The 21,938-nt window shown below is 44.5% G+C and overlaps 1 protein-coding gene across 4 annotated transcripts in view; it reads right to left on the bottom strand.

The window, feature by feature from the left end:
- ASAP1 (ArfGAP with SH3 domain, ankyrin repeat and PH domain 1) overlaps positions 1-21,938 on the bottom strand; it is a 1,875,051-nt gene that overhangs the window by 897,777 nt on the left and 955,336 nt on the right. For all 4 annotated transcript variants that reach the window (XM_085604920.1, XM_085604922.1, XM_085604921.1 and 1 more), the window contains one exon: positions 4,808-4,856. In XM_085604920.1, the coding sequence (XP_085461046.1) occupies positions 4,808-4,856 (49 nt within the window). The remainder of the gene's footprint in view (positions 1-4,807; positions 4,857-21,938) is intronic.

Genomic DNA, 21,938 nt, shown 5'->3' with positions numbered 1-21,938 from the left:
AGTGTGACCGTCTACCAACACCAGATCTGTTAGCTGACCTGGAGCCTGGTTCCATTGGCTTGCTAAGCACTCCTGTAGCAGACGCATCTGGTGTCTTGCGTGAGGCATTATAAATATGCAAGAGGTCATCATCCCTATGAGTTGCATGAACACTCGAGCTGGAAGAGAGTGTGGAGGTTGGAATTTGGGGAAGAGAGCCAGAATGCTTGCTATTCTGGCTGGAGTGGGATAGGCTAGCGCTTTTGAGGTGTCTATTGTGGCACCTAGGTACTGTTGTATGTGGGAGGGTTGTAGTTGAGACTTGGGGTGGCTTACTGTGAACCCTAGGTCGTGGAGTAGTTGGATAGTTGCATGAGTGTGATGTACACACTGGTTGTATGAGCTGGCTTTTTTGAGCCAGTCGTCAAGATATGGGAAGACATAAATGTGTTGTCTTCTTAAGTGGGCTGCTACTACCGTTAGGTACTTGGCGAATACCCTTGGTGCTGTTGTGACTCCGAACGGGAGTACTTTGAATTGATAGTGCTGCCCGTCCACTACGAACCTGAGATATTTCCTGTGAGCTGCGTGAATGGGAATGTGGAAGTAGGCCTCCTTGAGGTCTAGGGTAGCAAGTAAGTTGCCCTGTAAAAGAAGGGGAAGGACCTGCTGAAGTGTGACCATGTGGAAATGGTCCGAGTGTATGTATAGGTTTAGGGGTCTGAGGTGTAAAATAGGTCTCAGAGAGACGTCTTTCTTTGGTATGAGAAAATACAGAGAGTAAACTACTGTGTTTTGTTGGAGCAGGGGAACCAGTTCTATTGCATTTTTTTGTAGGAGGGAGATTACCTCCTGCTTTAGCAGTGATAGATGTTCTTGTGACATTGGGCGCGGTTTGGATGGTATGTTTGGGGGGTAGAGGTAAGTTCGAGACAGTAACCCGATTGAACTATTTGTCACACCCACCTGTCTGTGGTGATGTTGGTCCAGACAGGAAGGAACTGTTGTAGTCTTTCCCCGACCGGAGTGGAATGGTCCGGGGGAAGCGGATGTCATTGGGTAGGGGTGGAGGCAGAGCGGGTGTTGTTAGTCTTGCCTCTGCCCTTGTTATTGATGCCTCTGTAACCTCCTCTCTGGTAACCTCTGGTGAAGGTGGACTGGGTGGGAGCCTTGTAAGAGGTGGAGGGATTGTCTGATGAGTAGCCTCTGGAGTTGCCTTTGTAGGAGGAGCGACGAAAAGAACGTCTGGGAGCTTGCGATTGCAAGACTCCCATTGACTTGGCTGTGTCCGTGTCCTTTTTCATTTTCTCCAGGGAGGAGTCTACATTAGGGCCAAAGAGGTGCTTCTGGTTGAATGGTTGGTTCAGGATTGAACGTTGTACCTCAGGCTTAAAGCCTGAAATGCGTAGCCAAGCGCGCCAACGCAAAAGGACACTTGTATTTACAGCTCTGGAGGCGGTATCTGCCACATCGAGAGCACAACGGATGGAGGTATTGGTAATTAGTTTACCCTCCTGCATGAGGTCGTTGGCTTTGTTTTTGTATTTGTCCGGGAGGTGTTGCAATAGGGACTCTAACTCATCATAGTGTGCCCTACTGTATCTGGCTAGCAGGGCCTGAGTGTTGGCGATGAGCCATATATTAGCTGCTTGTGAGGCTGTTCTCTTGCCAGAGGCGTCCAAGAGTTTAGACTCTTTGTCGGGTGGGGCTGCGTCACCTGATGTGAGAGAGTTAGCCCTCTTTCTGGCATTGGATGCTACCATGGAGTCTAATGGAACAGGGCCCTTAATGTAAGCTGGGTCTGTGGGGCAGCTTTGTATTTTTTCTCTATGCGAGGGTTGATGACTCGAGTCCTAACAGGATCTTTAAATACATCTGGAGCATACTTAATAACTCCTTTGAGCATGGGTAAAGTAGATGTGGACCTTTGGGTGTTGTCGAAAGTGTCCAACAAGAAATCCTCCTCCACGGGCAGCTCGGTGTACGAGCTAATTGAAGCCCATGGTTCCCTCAGGTGGGGAAGGCCTAGAGGGGTAGATGTCATCTTGCGGGAGAGTAGGGACATCAGGTGTATTATATTGACCCCAGGGGTCAGGGGAATCAGGTGGATTGGGATCCCCTAGTGGCAGATCGTCCGCACCCCCCCCGTGTCATCAGAGGTGTCATTGTCTACTGGTGTAGAAGAACGAGGTGGTGGGGAAGGGGGAGGAGGTGGTGGAGGAGGAGGTGGAGAAGGGACTCTAAGAGGGGATGTAGCAATGTCCCCCTTCTTAGGTGGTGGAGCAGAGTTTTTTGTGCAGGGTCTGTTCGAAAAAGCTCTTCTGATGAAGGTTGGTTTTTCAGCGCCGAGTGTTTCGGTTCCAAGGGCTTTTTCGGCACCGGCTCCGGAGTGTCTTTGGGTTTGGACCCGTGTTGTTTTGCAGTCCCTGTATGCTTTTTCGGTTCCGATGATTTTTTCGGCTCCGAAGAGTGTGAGTCCAAACTCTTGTGAAGTGGCTTTTTGGTCAGCTCCGAGTGTTTTTTTGGTGCCAGCAAGTCGGTGCTCGTTGTTTTCGGTATCGAGGGCTTGGAGGTGGAAGCAGCGGTCGACACGGAGGAGGAGGGCGGTTTCTTTTTCGGTGCCGAAGATTGAGTTTCGGCACCGGTGGCAGGCTGACTCGAGCCGGAGTCGCCTGAAGGCTTGGTAGGCTTCTTTGCCGGGCCCGAGGGCGAGGCGTGGGAAGTGGTGTGTCGGTGTGCACCTGGGCCCGAAGGCGAAGGTGTGACCGAAGCCTTTTTTGCATGGAGGGTGTCGGGTTGACGTCTTTACTTACGACCCTCTGCGCCGGAGTGATTTCTTCGATGTCTGCGTCATCGGCTTCGGAGGCGCTGACGAGGCTTTCTTCGACCCTCTCCCGCTTCGGTACATCGACGCCCTCTTGGAAGATGTCGTCGGGGATGGAGGTTGACGAGCAAGCCATGGTCCTCCGAGCTCGCCGATCCCGAAAGGTCTTTTTGGAGTGGAAAGAGGCACAAGCTGGACAGTCTCTGACCTCGTGCTCCGGTGACAAGCAGAGGTTACACACCTCATGCAGATTGGTGTGGGGAAACTTCGACCCATAATCGAGGACACTTCTTGAATGGCGTCCTTTCCATGAGCCAGATGCTAAGGCCCATGTAGGCCCAAAGGCCTTCGTCAACGACCGGAATCGAAGACTTTGACTTGGAGATGCGCGACGCGTAGGGTTCGCGATCGAGACAATACCGTAGAAAAGGGTGAAGGACTGCGCGTCGAAATGGAATTGGAAATGGTTCCGAATTGGAGCGCGAGAAACACATCCGAGCCCGATGGCAGAAAAAAACTATCTGAAGATGGAGCCGATGCCCATGCGCACTATGATCCAAAGGAGGAGTCACCTATCTTGTGACTTAAAAAGACTTTCCAAGACAAAAACAAGTGCAAATATCCGGGCCCAACACCAGATGGCGATCTATGCTAAGTGTGTGATCTGCAGCTCATATGCCTCAAACACTCATTTTACGCAAGGCTGGCGTCTCTATTCCAGGATCTGTCTCTCTGCCGGAATTCTCCTCTCTGCCCCCCAAGAGGGAGGGACACAGTTTATATGATAAAAACTAGTGTGTATGTAAACTGCAGCTGTGTCACTGTATTATGTCTAAAAAGGCTAGGAGATATTGCTGACCGCACACAAGAAAAACAGTACACCATGTTGTTCGATCTTGTACCAAATGTTCAGACTGAATCCTTAGAAGAGTCACTGAATAATAAATTAAATGTACTATTTCTAAAATAACATGTCACAAAAATTAATTTATTATATGTGGCTGACCAAAGCAGAGGCAGCCTAAATCGCTTAATACGCAAAACTAAGGGAGAACCAAAGTGGGCCCAAAAGTGTAATCACTACAAACTAATAACTGCAAATAGAGGAAGGCATATTCTTCAGTTTATATTTTCATTTTTGAGCAGTTTTGTGGAAGAATTACATAGGATTTCTTGAGTCTTTTGGGGCATGTCAAGCAAATGGAGCAAAGGATCTTGAAAGGGAATCTTGACTCTAAAATACTTCAAGTATTCTTTGTATGGCGTTAAAAAAAACATACATCTTTATTTTTCCCGCAATGATTCTCTTCCTAAACTCTTGACACTAGTCACTGAAACTACCAAAGTTAATGAGAAATATGGCGTTGTCAAACGGGCAACCAAGTCAGCAGTGCCAATAAATGGGGTAACCTCATTTAAAAGAAATGCAGACCATTGAGAGTGCTCATAGGAGTGATATGAATCAATGACAGGGGAACATGACTCATAGGTCAGTTATGCAAGCCCATCATTAACAGACTGTAAAATTCACATATTGCTGTTTAAATTTTTTGGAGTGCCTGTCAGGCTTAACCTAGTCACCATGAAAAGTCTTCAATGATGGTGGGTGTACATACCGTTTACCAAGCAATGCTAATTTGATGGGCACAGTATTAAAATAGTTCATTCATCACGTGTGAAATGGGATATCTTGATGAATGCGTGAATATCCTAAACATGTTCAACTTCATGCTTACGGTGCATTGAAACCGACTTTAAAAGGGATACATAACAAGGATCAGTCAATGGAACACAGTTTATTTAAAAGTAAAAAATCAAATTTATTAATAAACAGATGTCACGGAAAATATAGTTCTGGTGGAAACAGAATTGAAAAGGCACACTTATTTGTGGGCATCAACAATTACTAGTGACAGTAATTATTTCGAAATATGTGTCCAAATGTTTTCTCTGAGATGATGCAATATGCAAACAAATAAAGTGAGATAATTTTAGTATGCTTACGCAATGTAATCCTGCTCATCCTCTGCCTGGAAGTGGTAAGTTCGGTTATCTGAAAGAAATTAGGGAATGTTTGTTCTTTGATTATTGAAATGGCTGACCATATATTATTACAAAATGTAAACAATTCTAGATATTGAGTACAGTAGGCAGAGTTGCCATTTACTTTGATACAGTACAAAATGTAGGTTGCAAAAGAAGGGCAGCTAACTTGAGTGTGACTGGATGACTCCACTCCACAACCAAAAAACAACTAAAGCGCAGAATAAAACACATGCTATTTAAAGTATTTAGGAAATGCAAAAGCTGTGGAATGAAGCAATTTATACAACAATGTTATGTTGTGCACGTACACCCTGGATGTTACTTAGGAAGCAGCAAACCAATAATGGCTGCATAGCATGTGGTTCACTTCATGTGAATCTTAAATTAAAAAAATGCAGTTCCGGTGCTGTGCTTTACCTATGTTAAATATACAGCAAGAGTGTAGGTTAGAAGTTTTCCTACTAGATCCAGAGTTAAAAGGGTCACTGCTGTTGCTGGCATGGTCAAGCCTACTGCTCTCCATCACAATGGCAATTTGAACTGACAGGCAGAAGCTGCATGGCCTCGCCGGCTATAGTGTTTTTTGACGAGCGACAACAGTTTGAAAAACAACTATACTTGGCTGTTCAGGAAGCCATAATTCTAGGGAGTAGAAGGCTTGCTTGAAAAAGGACCCCCTTTCATTAGCATCTGGTGCTGCACAGTTGCCCTGAGCCCCCTGAAACATGTCCTATTACTCTTCCCCTTTCTCCTTTTTAATGCAAAATACCAAATGATCTTAAACAATTAGCAGAATCCCTGAGGTATAAACAAGCGAAAATTTGGAAGAGCATCATGCTTTGCTCACTAGCTTGAAGATGGTCCTAGTAAACGAAAGGTACAGTCCCAATCTGGGTTTTCTGGATCCAGAGAATCTCAATGTAAGTGAAGAGCCTAGTCATGATAAGAGCCAAGGGACAGCCCCAACCAATCCTCAAAATACTGGTAGACAACTTCTCCACAAGGTTTCTTTGTCATAGTAAAAGCTAACATTGCATGGGTAATTTTAGGACATCTACGGCATCCAAGCTTGCCGAAATCCTTTTCAAGTATATTCTATAATGGTAGCCATTTTGGACACTGAGAAACCCGTTTTTATCAGCAAGCTAAAGGTACTAGTTTAGGGTCTACATTTGAGATTTGGCCCACAGCTACTATCAATAAGCAAACTGCTAAACCACTAGCCAATAGTATGGGTAGCCACAAATCGGATATGGACTTATTCAATAAGCCTCTGTGGTGAGAACTTGCCAGGGGTGCCCCTTATCCTCATTATTCTTTGCACTCATCACTGAAATATATGAGGCCGGAAAGGGTGAACAGAGGCATTTCTGACAGGGATCTCCAAAGGTTCAGTATATACAATATCTTATTAAAAACATGTCGAGACCCAAAGCTCTAAAACAAGTCCTAGGACTTCAGATACAAAGTGGTCTGTCTACTAGTGGGCATCTTCCCATTGAAGGTACGATTTCATTCATTTCATCCTTCTTTTGACCTGGCTGTCAAATGATTTGAAATCTTTGGTGGTAACGGATCCATCATTTTTCGAGATTTTTTTTTTATCTTTTCACATCCGTTACAGGTCCTAGGGAAATTCGATCTCTGTTCAAAGAGTAAGTGCACAATAAACTCTATGATATTTCTGCACTAGGTCATTCAAAAGAACCTCTATGTGAAGGTAGAGTCAACCACATCTCATGATAAGGGTATTTACACTGGAACTAACTAGAATAATAGTAAACAGAAAATTATATAATCTTGGCCTAAATTTGAGACAAGATGAAAGATTTCTAAACGCAGAGGGAGCTAATCATCAAGTCTCTTACTGAAAATAATATTCAAAGAATATGGTCTTATGACAAATACAAATGAATTTGAGCTAAGTACAAACTGATAGAAAATCTCATAATGAACAGTGATAAATTGATAATAAATGGAGGCAAGTAAAGTGATAAATAAGTCACAGATCACTATTTTGTTTTGTAGCTTTGTGACTCAATATGTTTTTAATCATATTTGTAATGAGAAATATGCAGCTCTTTTGTCAATTTTTTTTCCTTTTTCCATTTTCTTTTATTATGTAGAGGTGACATTTTGTGTATATGTTTTATAAATTGTATTGTATATATGTTTTTGTAGCCTTGAAGAAGTCCTTTGTGACAAAATGCGTTTGTTTGGTCCCAGGACTTCGGATACAAAGTGGTCTGTCCGCAAGTAGGCATCTTCCCATTAAAGGTCCTAGGGAAATTCGATCTCTGTTGAAAGAGTCAGTTCACAATCAATTCCAACATATTTCCACACTACGTCATTCAGAAGAACCTCTATTGGAAGCCCTTAAGAAGTCCTTTGTGACGAAACGTGTTGGCTACATTTGAATTCAAGGAGGTTTTTAAAAAAAAAGATGAACACAAATAAAGAACAAACACAATGGAGTCTGTCCATTACACCAAACAACTGTGTTGAATAATAGAGCGAACAGATTGTTATATTGTTATAATCATACATTAACCAACCTGTGGTGCTGAGCCATCTGACTCTTTGATTGCTTATGATTTTTTTCCTGTGAGGAGAGCAAAGGGGGCTGGTCTTCCGGACTTGTGCACCACTCTGTTTCATTGTTAATCCTGACCTACAAGTCTTATGTGTTATGCTTTTTTTCCTCGGCCTCTCTGTTCAGAAATACACACAACCCTTTGCATGCAACACATGGCCATTATGTCAGTCAGTCAGTAGGCTTTATTTCGATGTAAAATCATAAAAGCGTCACAATACAAAACAATTTCGAGATAAAATGTAATTCATCACATCATAATAGTTAAAATAGAACAGTATAATTTTTCTCAATTATTACGAGCTAAACCTATTTGGTGCATTTACATTTAGAATTGTTTTAATTAATGCAATTTAAGAGGATAAAAATGGCTAAAAATGGCAGTTAGTATACATTATCAAGGGCGAAATGTAACAATACAAGTTTCAACTACCCAATTTTTCTACTCCTTGATAATTTGTGTCAATTTTGGGGCACCCTTCGTATAGCCCTAAGCCTAATTAGCCAGGCTCGGCCCAAAAACTTGCCAATTCCACAAACGTATAAAATTCTCGGTCAGTTCTTAATATACGTAGAGCAGCTTGATGGTCTAAGGTCCCTAGTTGTTTACAAATTGGCACAAGCCAGCAGGACCTGGCGCTGGCATAAGAGGGAAAGCAAACATAAGGTGTGCAATACTCTTTTTAGGGAACCCGCAGGATGGGCAATGTGTAATAATCTGATTAGAAGGGCGCCACTTTGCGGTGAATTCGAGGACTGGAAGTGAGCCAAATCTAAATTGGGTATATAATGCCCTATCCCTAGGGATCTGTATTACGTCCAGGTAGGGTTCAAAACCTTTAGAAGGTTTGTGTTGGAGGAACTCTTCCGTTAATCTTCCTGAATTTGGGTTACTGAGGTCCCTGGCATCTATCCAGTCCCAAGTAAAGGCCTCGGCATAGTTAGCAAGTTCAGGAATACGCCTGAGGTGTGCCCAATACAGCAAGGGGCGGAGTTTGGCCAGATCTTTAATATGGCGCCTGCCCAGATCATATATCAGGGGGGGTTAAAGGTGTTCCCTGCGGTAGCATAATCAGATCCCTAAAAAACTTATTTTCTGATCTGGTGAGCTCTTCGAGGTTATCAAATCCCCACAGCTCGGCTCCATAAAGGGCCGAGCTAACTGCCTTAGCTTCGTACACAGTAAGTGCTGGGGCAATAGGTCTACTAAATGATGATAGATGTTCTTTGCTCAGTGCCCCGGCCGCACATTTGTGGTTCAGGAGCATTTTATCAAGATGAAACTTCCACTGTACTTTTTCTGAAAGGCATATACCAAGATAATCGAAAGTAGCAACTCTCTCGAGATGGGTTCTGTCTAAAGTGATATTGTTCCTAAAAGATTTATGGGGATTAAAAGTCATGAATTTTGTTTTGGATGTATTTATGATTAATCCCCGAGTATTGCAAAAGAGTTGGAACTTGTTCAGAAGGTTTTGGAGGCCTACAGGGGTTTTTGAGATCAGCAGTGTGTCATCAGCAAACAGGAGAGTTGGCACCTTGTTGCCTGCCAGGGCCTGGGCATCAGCTGGTACTTCTTGCAGGAGTCTAACCACCCCGTTAACGTATAATGAGAACAGGGTGGGAGCCATCACACAGCCCTGGCGTACTCCCCTGTTTACTGGGATCTTGTCAGTAAGCTGTCCCTGAGACCCCCATCTTATCTGAGCATAATTGCCCTCGTGAAGCCTTACCAGGAGGTTAAGGATCATTGAAGGAATACCCATATCTTGCAATGTTTGCCATAACTTGTCCCTGGGGACCAGGTCAAAGGCGGTCTTTAAATTAATAAAAGCAAGGTAAAGGCTGCCCTTGCCAATCATCACCACCTTCCAGTGGATCAGAAGAAGTTTGAAGACCTGGTCGACCGTTCCTGTATTGGCCCGAAAACCCGCCTGATATTGGGAGAGGATGTCCTCCTCCTCAATCCACGATTGGATTCTCTGCAAGATGATCTTCTGCATTGCGTCTATGAGGCTGATTGGCCTATAGTTGGAAAGGTCCTCCCTGCCCCCCTTTTTGTAAATTGGGACTACCTCTGCACCCTTCCGTGAGTCAGGGATTGGGCATCCTCTTGAAATGGAATTAATTAGGAGAAGGACATACTCAGTCCAAATGCGCCGATCAGCAAGGAACAAATCACCTGGGAGGCCGTCAGGTCCTGGGGCTTTAGCGGGCACTACCTTACTTATAGCTAACTCAACTTCTTTTAAAATGAATGGGTCATTGCTGCCTATCCCAAGACCTAATGGGGAGAGGCCACATTGTCCCTCCACATTTATGTTGTTAGTCTCGGAATATAAGTCATGGAAATGGTCTTGCCAAACCTGGGGTAAGATGTGATTGGGGATTTGATCTGCCTCTCCCTTGTTTGCCTATAGTTTGCTGTTTGGGTGGAAAGTTCTGGACTTTTGGTGCTACAATTGTCAGGGCCCAAGTTAGTTATGGCACATTCCTCGTAAATGGCTGCACCCAAGAACCATTGTAGAATTGAGTATGAGGAAAGATAGAGGGTTGTGCCCTCTTAATTGATCAACGTTGGTAAACAATAAACATCAAAGCATTTTTTTGATATTTATCACGTGCTTGGTTTTATTTATGTATCCATAAATGGAGTGTAGATAGAGATCGTGAAGAGAAAAGCCGACACGTGTTTCGCTCTAGTGGCCCATTGGCCGTGGGCTTTTTCAAGGCAGAGCTTCGTTATCGTCCATATATTCCTTGGACATTCAATTACTTCGTCTCTGCGGTCCCAGATACAACCATCTATCTTTCCTCATTCTCCCTTGTTTGCCGGTCTGACCAATGACCAAAAGGGCCTAGTGTCCCTTGCTAAGCTGGCATTTTTAGGATCACACCATCGGGTTTCATCCCAGTCCAACTTTGCTTGATGCTGAGACTCCCTGTATTCCTGTTCATCTTTAATTGCTAAGTTACTCTTGGCTTTGATCGCTGTTACCAAGGCCTTCCTCTGGAGTCCACATTCTTTTGTATACCACTTTTGACATCTTCTGGTAAGTGCGACAGGTTTGATGGGCCCTTTCGGTGCTTGGAAGTGGATAGAAATGTGCTCGATGGTACGTGCATGTATGCTGTGTGCATGGTTAGTCCCCGCTGTGATTGCTTGTGTTTTTATGAAGAACTTGTCCAATGGCCTCCATTTTTGTTTCTTCTAAGGCAGAGCTTTCCAAACTCTGTGTCGCGACCCAGTACTGTGTCGCATGCCATGTGCAGGTGTGTCGTGCGATGACGTGCTGTCTATTCATTGTTAGTGATGCATTGTGTTTGCGGAGAAAGGAGAGGGAGACCGTTAGGCGATCGCGCGGCCTCGTTCACTTTGCCGCGCGCAACGCATGCGCAGTCTGGTCTGCAGAGTAAAGTATGTTGGCGGCAGATTGTTCCATAAGGCAGAGGTAACTTCAGCCCAATGAATGCTTCTTTGCTGAGCGATAACGTCAACACAATGGAATACGCACCCACCACTAGATGGCAGCCTAACAGCGATGAGTGCATTGATCGAAGACTGCCGTTCTCGGCTTGATTCAGCTACTTCACATATTACCAGTACCAGCGCAGAGGTACTCATCTCATTCAGAAACAACACGGTTTCATTTACTTGGAGTGAAAACATTCCTCTCAGAATATATTTTCATTCTCCACATGCATCATGGTTTTTAGATTAGTGAACAATACACACAGAGGTTTAAAATTTACAGTGTTCAACACTAGAGGCATATGCATTGGCAGTTCCTATATTAGGATTCGGATATATTTTTTTCTACGATCTGGCAGCTGATTTTTAGCACTTCTTGCTTTTTTACCATTTACAGCAGCAAATCTAGAATATCTTGTGGCTTTCCTGATGAAGGCGCAGTGTTGCGCTGAATCGCACATTGAAGAGCCATCATACAGCCACCATTATTTTTTATTATATTTCTTTGTCTTTATTATATCATTGAGTGTATAATTTTTGTGACTGTCCAATTTAGTTTATCACACTTATTTCATGGTGTTAGTTTGTTTGTTTATGTGTAAATCCTGAAACAATCAAAAGCCATAGGCTGCTACCGCTATTGAAAAAAAGCCTGTAAGAGCCCTGCTGCCTCTGTGGTGTTGCATGGGGAGTCGAGCTCCACACAGCCCTCTCCACAGATGTGCGGTGATCCACCCCTCACAATGCCATAATGTGGGAAGAATGTGGGTGGGGGGCAGATTCCATCAATGACGTGCTCAGTGGCCGTGGGCGAGCTTCATTGGCCACTGTGTGCGCGTGGATCCATACGCTGACATACATGCCGTTGGTTTCAAAATGGACATGTTGCCTCCAAGTAACGCAGAATATATTGTTTGTGTTCTGTGAATGACCAGGGGCACACGTGGCGCGCTCTGTGCGCCGTGAATGTCGTGTTGTGCGTGTAATGTACTGACTGGGCGGTACTGGATGGAAGGTGTGCCTGAGCACTCAAATCACTGGCACTGCCAAGGTCACGGGTCAGTTGACGTCAGCCCAAGCAGAAGGACTGCTCTTCACTTCCCATGGACATGTTTATCTGGTACAATATTGATAGAACAAGATTTCGTCTTTCCTCAGTGTGGTATTACCTCCAAGTTCCGCAGGACGAAATGAGGGAAAACACTGTAACACTGTATATTTTCCCTTTTTGATGCTTAAAATCTCAGATTATTGTGGTTTTTCGCAACACTCATTTTGCCTACTTTTAATGTACCTGGTCGACTTTGTGCAGGAAAACAAAACAGGTGCAATGCTTTCCAAACTTTTCGCAGCCAGATTCAATAATAGGTAAAAAATAAGTCAAAGACAGAATGCAAAGGCCATAATATGATTGTTCATCCTTATTTACACATGGCTTAATTTATTTTCACATTCTGGTAGTATTGGTTATGTGCAACTGTTGCTCTGCCTGCACACCTCTGCGTGTCTGTCATTACTCCTGCAAGACTGCCCTATATCCACTCCTAGCTGGGATACCCCTCTTGTCAGAATCTACCTCTCCTGCCAATCTCTCTGGCCCACCCCTGTCTTAGTATAATGAGACTTGGATCTCTGACCCCCTCCCCCTCCTGTCACTGCCCCTGTCAGTCCCTACTGTTTTCAAAATCGCTGATGCCCCTCCTGTCACTGCCTCGTCAGTCTGCCTTCTCCTGTTAGCCACATTCCTGACCCCCTCATGTCAGTCAGCCTCCTCCTGCTTTAAAAATCCCTCACCCCTTCCTGTCATTCCTTCCTGCCACATTCCTGATTGCTCCCCTTCTGTCAGTGCTCCTGTCTAGCAGCCTCCTCCTGTCAGTCCCTCCTGTCTGCCGAATCCCTGACCACCTCTTCTGTCAGTACTCGTGCCCGACAGGATCTGCTTCCTCTCCTCCCTTTCATCAAGTCATGACAGGCATACTCTTCCTTCCGTCCCCTGCTCTCTTTCTCCGTCGTTTCTTTTCTGCTTGTTGCTACAGCTTGTCTTTCACACAGTGGTTTACTCGGTTCAGTTTCTCTTGCCCGACTATGCCTCCTGTCCGACGGCCTCTGCCACCTGTCAGACTGCCTTTCCTATGGCACTGCAGACTCTGCGCCCTCTCCTGTCTTTCACTGAGCTGTAGTAAGCAGATCCTGCTTCACTACTTTTCTCCTTCCTGTTCCTGGCAGAGTCTACTGCACTCCTACCTGGACAGTTTTGCCAGTCACTGTCTTTGTTAGAACAGATTCAGAATTGCTTTATTAACCTTCCTGCTTCCTCAAATTTGCTTGAAAATGCACCATTTGCCCACTTTTTTTAAAAAAAATTCTTGGAGAGAGAACCCCCCCCCCCCCCCCCCCCCCGAACCCCCTGTAGGTGGTTCAGGCTCGCTCCCAACACTCACTCGCTCGACTGCATTACCGTGTCGCGAAATGATGCATGTCGAAAAAGTGTGTCACCGACATGAAAAGTTTGGAAAGCTGTGTTCTAAGGAAACCTTTTGCCATTTCAAAGCTCTTCTCGAGTTTGAGGATATAATATCTTTGGTCACAAGGTGCCTACGGTCGGATAGTATAAAGCTGGTGACTGACCATGGGAACCTCAGTGACAAGCAAAGAGGATTGTGGTCTCTATCGGTTGTGTTACCCACCTCCATGTCTAGAACATGCCCCTAAAATCTTACGTCTACTAAGATATAATCTATGCGAGATGGACAAGTTACTTTGTTGTAAGTAAAGGCTCCCTGGGCATCTAGACTGGTCCTACCGTTCGCAGCCCTTAACCCGTATTCTAAGGTAAGTGTGTTTAGTTGAATAGCCACCGGCGTCCATCGTTTTACCGGAGGTATGGTTAGTGAAGGAACACTCCATTTGTTGTCCTCCTTCTCAATCCCTATTATGTCTTCTATGCTAAGAGGCTCAAAGGTACTGTTAAAATCACCAGTAACTACTATTCTTGAGTGGGGTGAACAATTTGATAAGCCTTGTTGAAGCAACATGAGAGCGGGAGATGTTTTGCCCTCAGTTGTTCCCCTTATATAGACATTAAACAGATCAAGCATTAACCCCCCTCCTGGTCCCTTTATGGTGATGTTCATGATGTCTGGGCTCAAGGTGTGGCAAGTAGAAATTATACAGTTGAGGGCAATGTTGACCCATATAATCAGCCCTCCCGAAGGGCGACCCCTCCCTTTAGTGGTGGCTGGTGTATGGTAGCAGCTATAACCCAATTTGTATCTTGAAAGACACAGATATTGTGGCCCTCTACCAGATTGCTCCAATGGGGTAATGAGAGCTTGCTACCAAGACCAGCAACATTCGACAAAATGACTTTTAACTGGCGAGAAGGGAACAAGTCTAGAGTTGGGGCTGTAGTTATTGCCTGTTGGGGGTTTTGGACATTTAACAGGGTTTGATCAGTGAGCGTAGGTGGAAATTGTGATAATTGCTCTAACCAAATCTCATTTAGTGGTCAGTCATTGGCTTCCAAAGATGAAGAGCCTCTCGTCACCCTTGTCTGATATTTATCACTTGATGTATCTGAAGATAAGGCTACTGGAGATCGCCTAAGCTGTATTAATGATGAGTCAGGGGAACAAGTACGAAACTCGAGTGAAATAAGATTTTCTGCCAAGTTGGTGCGAGTCAGGGTAAGCTCAATATGGTCCTGTGGGTGTGTGCAAACTACGCATCTTCTAGCCCTGACAATGTCCTCCCGAATAATGGAGCGACATCCCCTGAAATGACGAATCCAGTGTATTGATTTGTTAATTAGTGACTCCTCGCTTTCATGGCCAGCCACAGTATCTAATTTGGGGACTGTTTTCTGTCGACCTGAACAGAAGGAAAGGGTCGCTGGAAACACGGGTGCTCTTCTACCACAGAGCATAGGGGCTGCTTATGGGGAATATTACTAGTGGTCAAAGTTTTAATCATGTCCACTAGTTCTTCGATCTTGACTCTCATGGCTCCTATATCGAGTTTGAGCGAGGCGACGAGCTGATATAGCTCTTGCGAAAGTGTATGCGCCTCCTCACTACTCGTAGTTTGGGATTGGAGCAACGGTGTAGTGATCTGAGGCGTCGAGGTATTAGTGATGTCTGCCAAAACTGAGAACCTGTGTACACAATGAATTAAGGGCTCTGATGGACTAATTTTGGATGGCGAGTTTGTAGGAATGGAAAGTACATCCTTGGCCAAGAAATCCATCATCTGCACCCTTGGAAGTTCTTGTGATGTTTTTTCATTAAGCTTAGGTGTTTTACTCATAAAATGTTTACTTAAACATTGAGGGAATAATGGGTGTGGAGGATGAGCTAGAACTGTGGGGTGGCAGTTGTGCATTACTATTTGTTGATAAACTCTCTGAGCCTAAGATGTCTTCACATTCATTCATGGATAAGGGTGTCTATCCCAGCCATCACGCAGTTGTTAACTACACGTTTCTTTGACCTTTTAGCTTTTTTCCCCATCCCTGCCACCCCCCTGTGGGACATTGCTTATCCCTGATCCTTCTATTAATTTCCTTTTGCCCATGCTATTGCCAAATTGGTAATGGTACAACACACGAGGGAAATATATTTCAATGCTACCCGCAAAGTGCAAAAAGCAATTGATCGTTTAAGGCAGTTTTTCCAAAGTCCCAAAATGCTGCAAAAAAAGTGAGGGAATAACGTTTGCCCAAAAGGGATCAGGGACATATAACACAGCACCTTCGGTTTTGTTGGGCAGTACAGCCCAATCCAGCTATTCGATGAGAAGGGGGGTGGCCCTGACCTGGCTCCTCCGGGCGATGACGGGCAAGGACGGGCCCGCCCTTGGCCCGGGCGCAGCCCGCGTGCGTCCCGTGCTGCGGAAGTCTGAGGGCGCTAAAGTTTTGCCTCCAGGTGTGGTACGCAGCGTCAGGAGGAGGCGCCAGGCAAAGGTTGCTGGGACGTGTAGTCCCTGTCTCTAAAGGCCGTTCCCCTCACGGCTGGAAAGACAAGGAAGTTTAGATGTTGGCCATTGCCCTCACGGCGGCTGGACTGAAGCGCCTGGGGCCACCAGCACCCCTCTGTACAGTTCCAGGCAGGTTGAGCTGAAAATCGCGTCCCGCGCTGCGGGAGACTGAGGGCACTAAAGTACTGCCTCCTGGTGTGGTACGCAGCGTCAGGAGGAGGCGCCAGGCAAAGGTTGCTGGGACGTGTAGTCCCCGTCTCTAAACGCTGTTCCCCTCACGGTTGGAAAGACCAGGAAGTTTAGATGTTGGCCGTTGCCCTCACGGCGGCTGGACTGGAGCGCCTGGGGCCACCAGCACCCCCCTGTGCAGTTCCAGGTAGTTTGAGCTGAAAATTGCGTCCCATTATGCAAATTGACTGTTAACAACATTATAGCGGAATGCATGCTTAGTAATGTGGTCTGCACCTCTCCACTGCTGAAATATAACAAGCATACGTAAAAATCCTCTTACGTCCTTTCTTTCAAGGACAGCATCCATTTTTATAAGTGTGCATATATTGCAGTACATCATGGCTTTGTGATCCTCGTTAGGGTGGATTAGAAGGTTAAACAAGCTTGAGCAAAGAAGAGAGGTTAGGAATTGGCAGTCTGTCTTTTGGCAATTTTTGTTTTGTTTTGTCATAGTTTGTGTGAAACCTTATTGTTGGGGAATCGGCCAGGCCATCAATCTAAACAAAATTAACTAAAGCCCAAAATATATTTTTGTAAAAAAAAAATTACCATAGAAGTCTATGATGTCAAAATGGACTACTTTGTGTGGTTGTGCTCCTTGTGAAAGCAATACCTGGCTGATGAGTCCTAATCAGGGCGAAACCGGTCCTGGGTTGCTTGTGTTCCGGCCTGGCAAATCAGGTTAGACTGTTCCCACTGGAGCAGGGCCAAGACTGATTCGCATAAGACTGAGTAATTACCAGTGGCTGAGATTAATTCAAGCATTCCACCCGGCACTTATTTGTATGCTTCTTTGTAGAAGGACAGCATGCTGTAACCCAAAGTGATATCAGCCAGTGGCTGAACTGTGCTTTCCCACTGCCCCATGATGTATGCTGCAGTGACTAGAAACAAATGTGAATGACACAACAGATTAATGGATGAAGTCTGGACGAACACCTGTTAAGTAACTATGTTATACACATGACTATAAAAAAATGTAAAAAAAATAGAAAGATCTTGGCTCAGTCAAGACTTAGAAAAGCCAATAGGCTTGGCTGCCAGCCTTTTTTTGAAACTGTCTTTCAAACTAGAAGGCCTTGCACAGATAGACGGAGAGGCTTTCACAAACAGACAGACCAAGAGTATTAGATGGACAGAAAGGCTTGCACAGACAGAGAAAAGCTGGCAGAGAAAGACAGAGGCTTGCACAGACAGAGGCTAGTACAGACAGAGTAACAGAAGCTTACACTGACAAACAGATAGAGAGGCTTGCACAGACAGAATTGCAATGAGAGAGTTGCAAAGAAAGATAGACCGATAGTGGAGCAAAGGTAGATGGGCAGAGTTGCAAAGGTATATTGACAGACAGACAGATAGAAGGATAAGCGAAGAAACTGGAATAAGTGGCAGAGTTAAAATTTGTAATATAATAGTTAAATGTTTGAACAAACAGAACAAAAAAGAGCATTGAAAGCACACTAGAAAGCCATGTAGACAGGACATACACACTAAATTGGATTGCAATTATAACTGTAGCCCTCAATTAAAATTCATACTAGAACAACATATGCAGTTAGAAATGCAGTTCTTTGTGCGCAAACTAAAAAGATTACAACTTCAGGAAAACAGTTTCAAATGAAATTTGGTATGCCGAGAAATAGAACCAAAGCAAACACAAAGAGAAATAGAAGCTTTCAGGAAAAAAAAAACAAAGGCCACTCCAAAGGGAATTTACAACGCCAGTAGCAGGAGATAGAAACTGATAAAGCTGGAATGTGTCCTGTGCTCCACACCGAAGAGCTGGTAGAACGAGTCCTGCAATGATATCAGACTCTAAACACAAAGGCAACACCATAGCATTAAAATACAAACAAAAACACTGGCACTGAAGAGAACTACTTTGTGTGCGAATGTGCACCTTGCGAAAGAACAAAATGCAGTCACTCAAAGCGAAGTTTCTCGCAGGCTGAATTGGGCTGACCCACTGCCCCATGCTGTAGGCAGTACAGGACAGAAGCAAAATGTGAATGACACACTAACAGACCAATGGCAGAGCAACAGCTGGCTGAAAGCCCCTTTAAATCAGTATATGATACATGTATATTTTTTCACACGGAACAACGTGGGGCAGATAGGTATGCAGTGAGGCTAGCAAAATAGGGCAGATTTTAGTGACTTACAGAAAATAAAAGAAGCCTGCACATTCTGAAGCAATAGAGGCATGGAGTTCCCTAACAATGGAGCTTGACTCTAAAGATTTAGCTGGCAGTGACCCCACACACCCTGTCCTCCCCATCTTGAAGTCCCTTATAAAATATTAATCAGTCTGCTTGGATTTTCTGCAGTGTCCTGTTGCACCCCTTAACTGGATAAATCCCTCAAACCTAGAAATAATTGTTGAGAGAACAGTTGTGAGGTGCTGTCACTCAATTAAACTGCAACTTGATTCAATGTTCATAGCATTTCAGAACAAAAATCAACTAGACTTGTAAAAATAAGAGTGGACATTTTCTTGTATGAGGAATTGTGATCATATATTCACATACTGTTCTTGCAATAATTACAAAAAATGCTTAAAAAGCAAAACAAAAGGGATATTTCAGATGGAAAAGGATTCTGTAGAGGATACAAGGTAAATCCTGTATTGTGATGTCAGCTGACTCTGAAATGGCTACAAAATCAAGGGTTTCCATCTGTAATTGTGGACACTGACATGCACAGGGATTTGACATCAAAATAATTTATTTCGCCTCTATTCTCTGCAAATGGAACAGTCCTCAGTGGGGATTCCTAGTCAGGAGATGAAGAAAAAAGTTATTTATGTAACTATTATTTCTGTTGGCCACTAAATCGTTCCAGATTCCTCCTATTATAAATATATCCTTCCGGTGGCAGACTGAAACTGGAAGAATTTTATCCCAATAATAGCTCTCCAGCATCGCCAGGGGTACCATGCAGTTTCAGCTGCTACTCCACCTGCCATTGATGTGACTCTGAGATATACAAGGTGTCAAACGACGTGTTGGCTTCAGATCCTGGCACTTCTGCTGTGAACTATCGAGGTGTGCGGAGAGTAACCAAAAAAGCATCAAAATCAGTGACATCACAGCATACAATAAGATTGGATTCCGAGGGATATTAATAATCACGGTACGCACAGATCGGTGGGAGAGCAGTGAGAAATCTGCTGAAAGATATAGTATTCATCAGGAATATTATTACAAAATGTAAGTAACTTTTCATCTGAGGCAATAATGTTCAGAAAAGGAATGACCATGCAGATACCAAACACTTCTGGTGTGAGCTGTGTAAGTGGGGGCAACGCAAGGCCCTCATTGAGAGAGGAAAGAATGCCACCCTGGAAGTCTTTCTTGGCCAAGGCACCAGCAGATTCTAATGCGAAGGGTAGCTTAAGTTGTGACTGTGCACTTGGTTACAACTTTTTGCTCCAATTTGCTCCTGCAATGCTCACAAACAACTGATCTTTGTGAACACAATCCTGCATATCCATTTAATAGAAGATGACACAGCAAGTCTGGGATACAGCCTACGCAGTCGTTCCACCGTTTTGGTGGGACAAGGATGAGGGAGACGGATGAACGAGTGATGGTCTGGCCAATCTGCAAAACTGATAACAACTGATATCACTTTCAGTAGGAAAGTAGAGCAGATTCAAAGAAACAATTTATCTGGGTATAATACAGTGAAGGGTGACAGGAATGAGTGGTCTTGAAGCTAAGGGCAGACGTTACTGCTACAAGAAAACAGTTTTCAGGGTCAGAGGTTGAGCGAAGCAACTATGCACTGGCTCAAATGGGACGGCCAAGAGGAATGTTAACACAACGTTCAAACCACACTGAGGAACAAACTAAGTGAGGGTGGGTGGGGAATGAAATAGAGTAAACCTATAACAAAGCACAACAGTCGTGGTTATATAAACAAAGAAGGTTGGTAAGGAAGAAGCATGAAGTCTTATTGGGTATGGAAATAACTATTTACAGTAGCAACAGTCAAGCCCTGCGGGGCAAGAGATATTGGCCATGCAGAATGTTGGAAATGCAAGAAAATGGGGGAAGAAGGTGTGGCTTAGTTTCAACATATCAACATACCAAACTATGATAGGCTAGTTGAGGGTGAGCAGAATCAGCAGAGATCCAACCTCCAGCATCATTAGAAAGACTCTTGTCAGAAACAGGACCACTGAGAATGCATAAAGTAACCCCTGTGAACAAATGAACCCAAAGACATCCATCAGGGAACCCGACAGAGAAAAGTGTGGGGCACAAAACAAAGAACATTTCCTGTTATGGGCCAAGGAATAAATGGAAAAACCGATATGGAGAGGATCACTTTGAGATGAAGTTCTCACACAGTCCTCGCATTGATAGTGGAGGTACGGTATGCCATAACTGGAAAAATAGCTAATTTCTGGGCCCATATTTACAGTGCCCCGCTCCCCACAACAGAGTCCATGACCCCGCACTGCCATTGTCCATTGATATAATGGACTATGGTAGTGCTGACAGAATTTGAATTGCGCTCCCTGAGATGGAAGAGAGAAAAGACTTTGTGGCACGGCAGACTACAACTAGCTCTAATAAATGTATGCACAGGTGCGGCTCCAATGAGGACTAAATGTACAGTAGCAAGATGTCACCCAAGGAAGCTCCCCAATTCAAAGAGGAAATATCCATTACTCCCTCAGCCTGCAACTGCACGGTCAAAACAACGACCCATTAGCACAGGGGCATCTGTGCCAGTGCAGATCCAGGAGGACAGAATCAGAGAACTGTTCCCAAGACCAGCGGCTCACCTGATGCTGGAGCTATTGTTTCCCCAGACAAAATGACGGGCCCACATTCATCACCTGGTGTGCAGCACCAATAGGATGCATGGGCTATCAGGCCTAACAGGCTTATGACTTGCAGAACTGGGTTAGTATCTGATCCAGAAACATCAGAATCTTATCGTGAATATCTACAATCTTCTGTGGAGGAGGAAAAGCCTTCATACCAGTTGAGTCTAGCACTGCAGCTGTGAACATATCTGTGTAGGGATGAAATGGGACTTTTGGGCACAGATCGTTAAGTCGAAGATATGGAGACGGGTCAGTGTATTCTGAAGCTGGAAACCTCACCATTACCAGACAGTCATACAAGTGCGAAAATACATGGACAGTAGCAGTGAAGCTCAAGAACAGCATTTTGAAATTGTCTTGCTGAATTAAAAAGATTTAAGAGGTGAAGGTTCACAAAGTGTCTGAGGTCTCTGTACATCCTGGGGACCAAGAAGTAAAGAGTGTAAAATCCTTGCCTCCAAGACCACCCCCTCAATGCATCTTTGTTCAGCATGTCGTGGTGGAAGGATAGCGATGACAGAAAGAGTAGGACATAGCCCTTTGGGGTAGACTGAATGATGGAGAAATGGAGACTCTTCTGCCCCCTCTCCTCAGCCTACTCTCCCAACCAAAATCCTGTGGTTTAAAAGCAGGGAATCCAAGAGGTTTTGATGCCTCAGAGCAAGCGGAAGATGGTGGCAACTAGAACTTGAGCTATTGCTAGTGACATTGTCCTCTTGACCCACTCCTACACACAAAACAGCAATACATTTGTGGGAAGTATGGATCGGTTATGAAGGTTGACACTGAGAGGGTTGTTGCACCCTTGAGTAGTCCTGAAATTTTGAGAACTACTGGAAAAATAACTTCACCAGTGAGGCGAGACCTAGCGAGCAAGCCAGGGCGCTGCATCTAAGACATGTCCATGAGAGTTGGTTATACTCCATCTAAAATCAAGTTCAAAGTATTCAAGCAAACCATGGTGGCGCAAGATGATTGA

Source organism: Triturus cristatus, chromosome 5_1 (genome assembly GCF_964204655.1).
Source record: "Triturus cristatus chromosome 5_1, aTriCri1.1, whole genome shotgun sequence".
NCBI lineage: Eukaryota > Metazoa > Chordata > Amphibia > Caudata > Salamandridae > Triturus > Triturus cristatus.
This window is presented reverse-complemented; position numbering and strand designations above follow the sequence as displayed.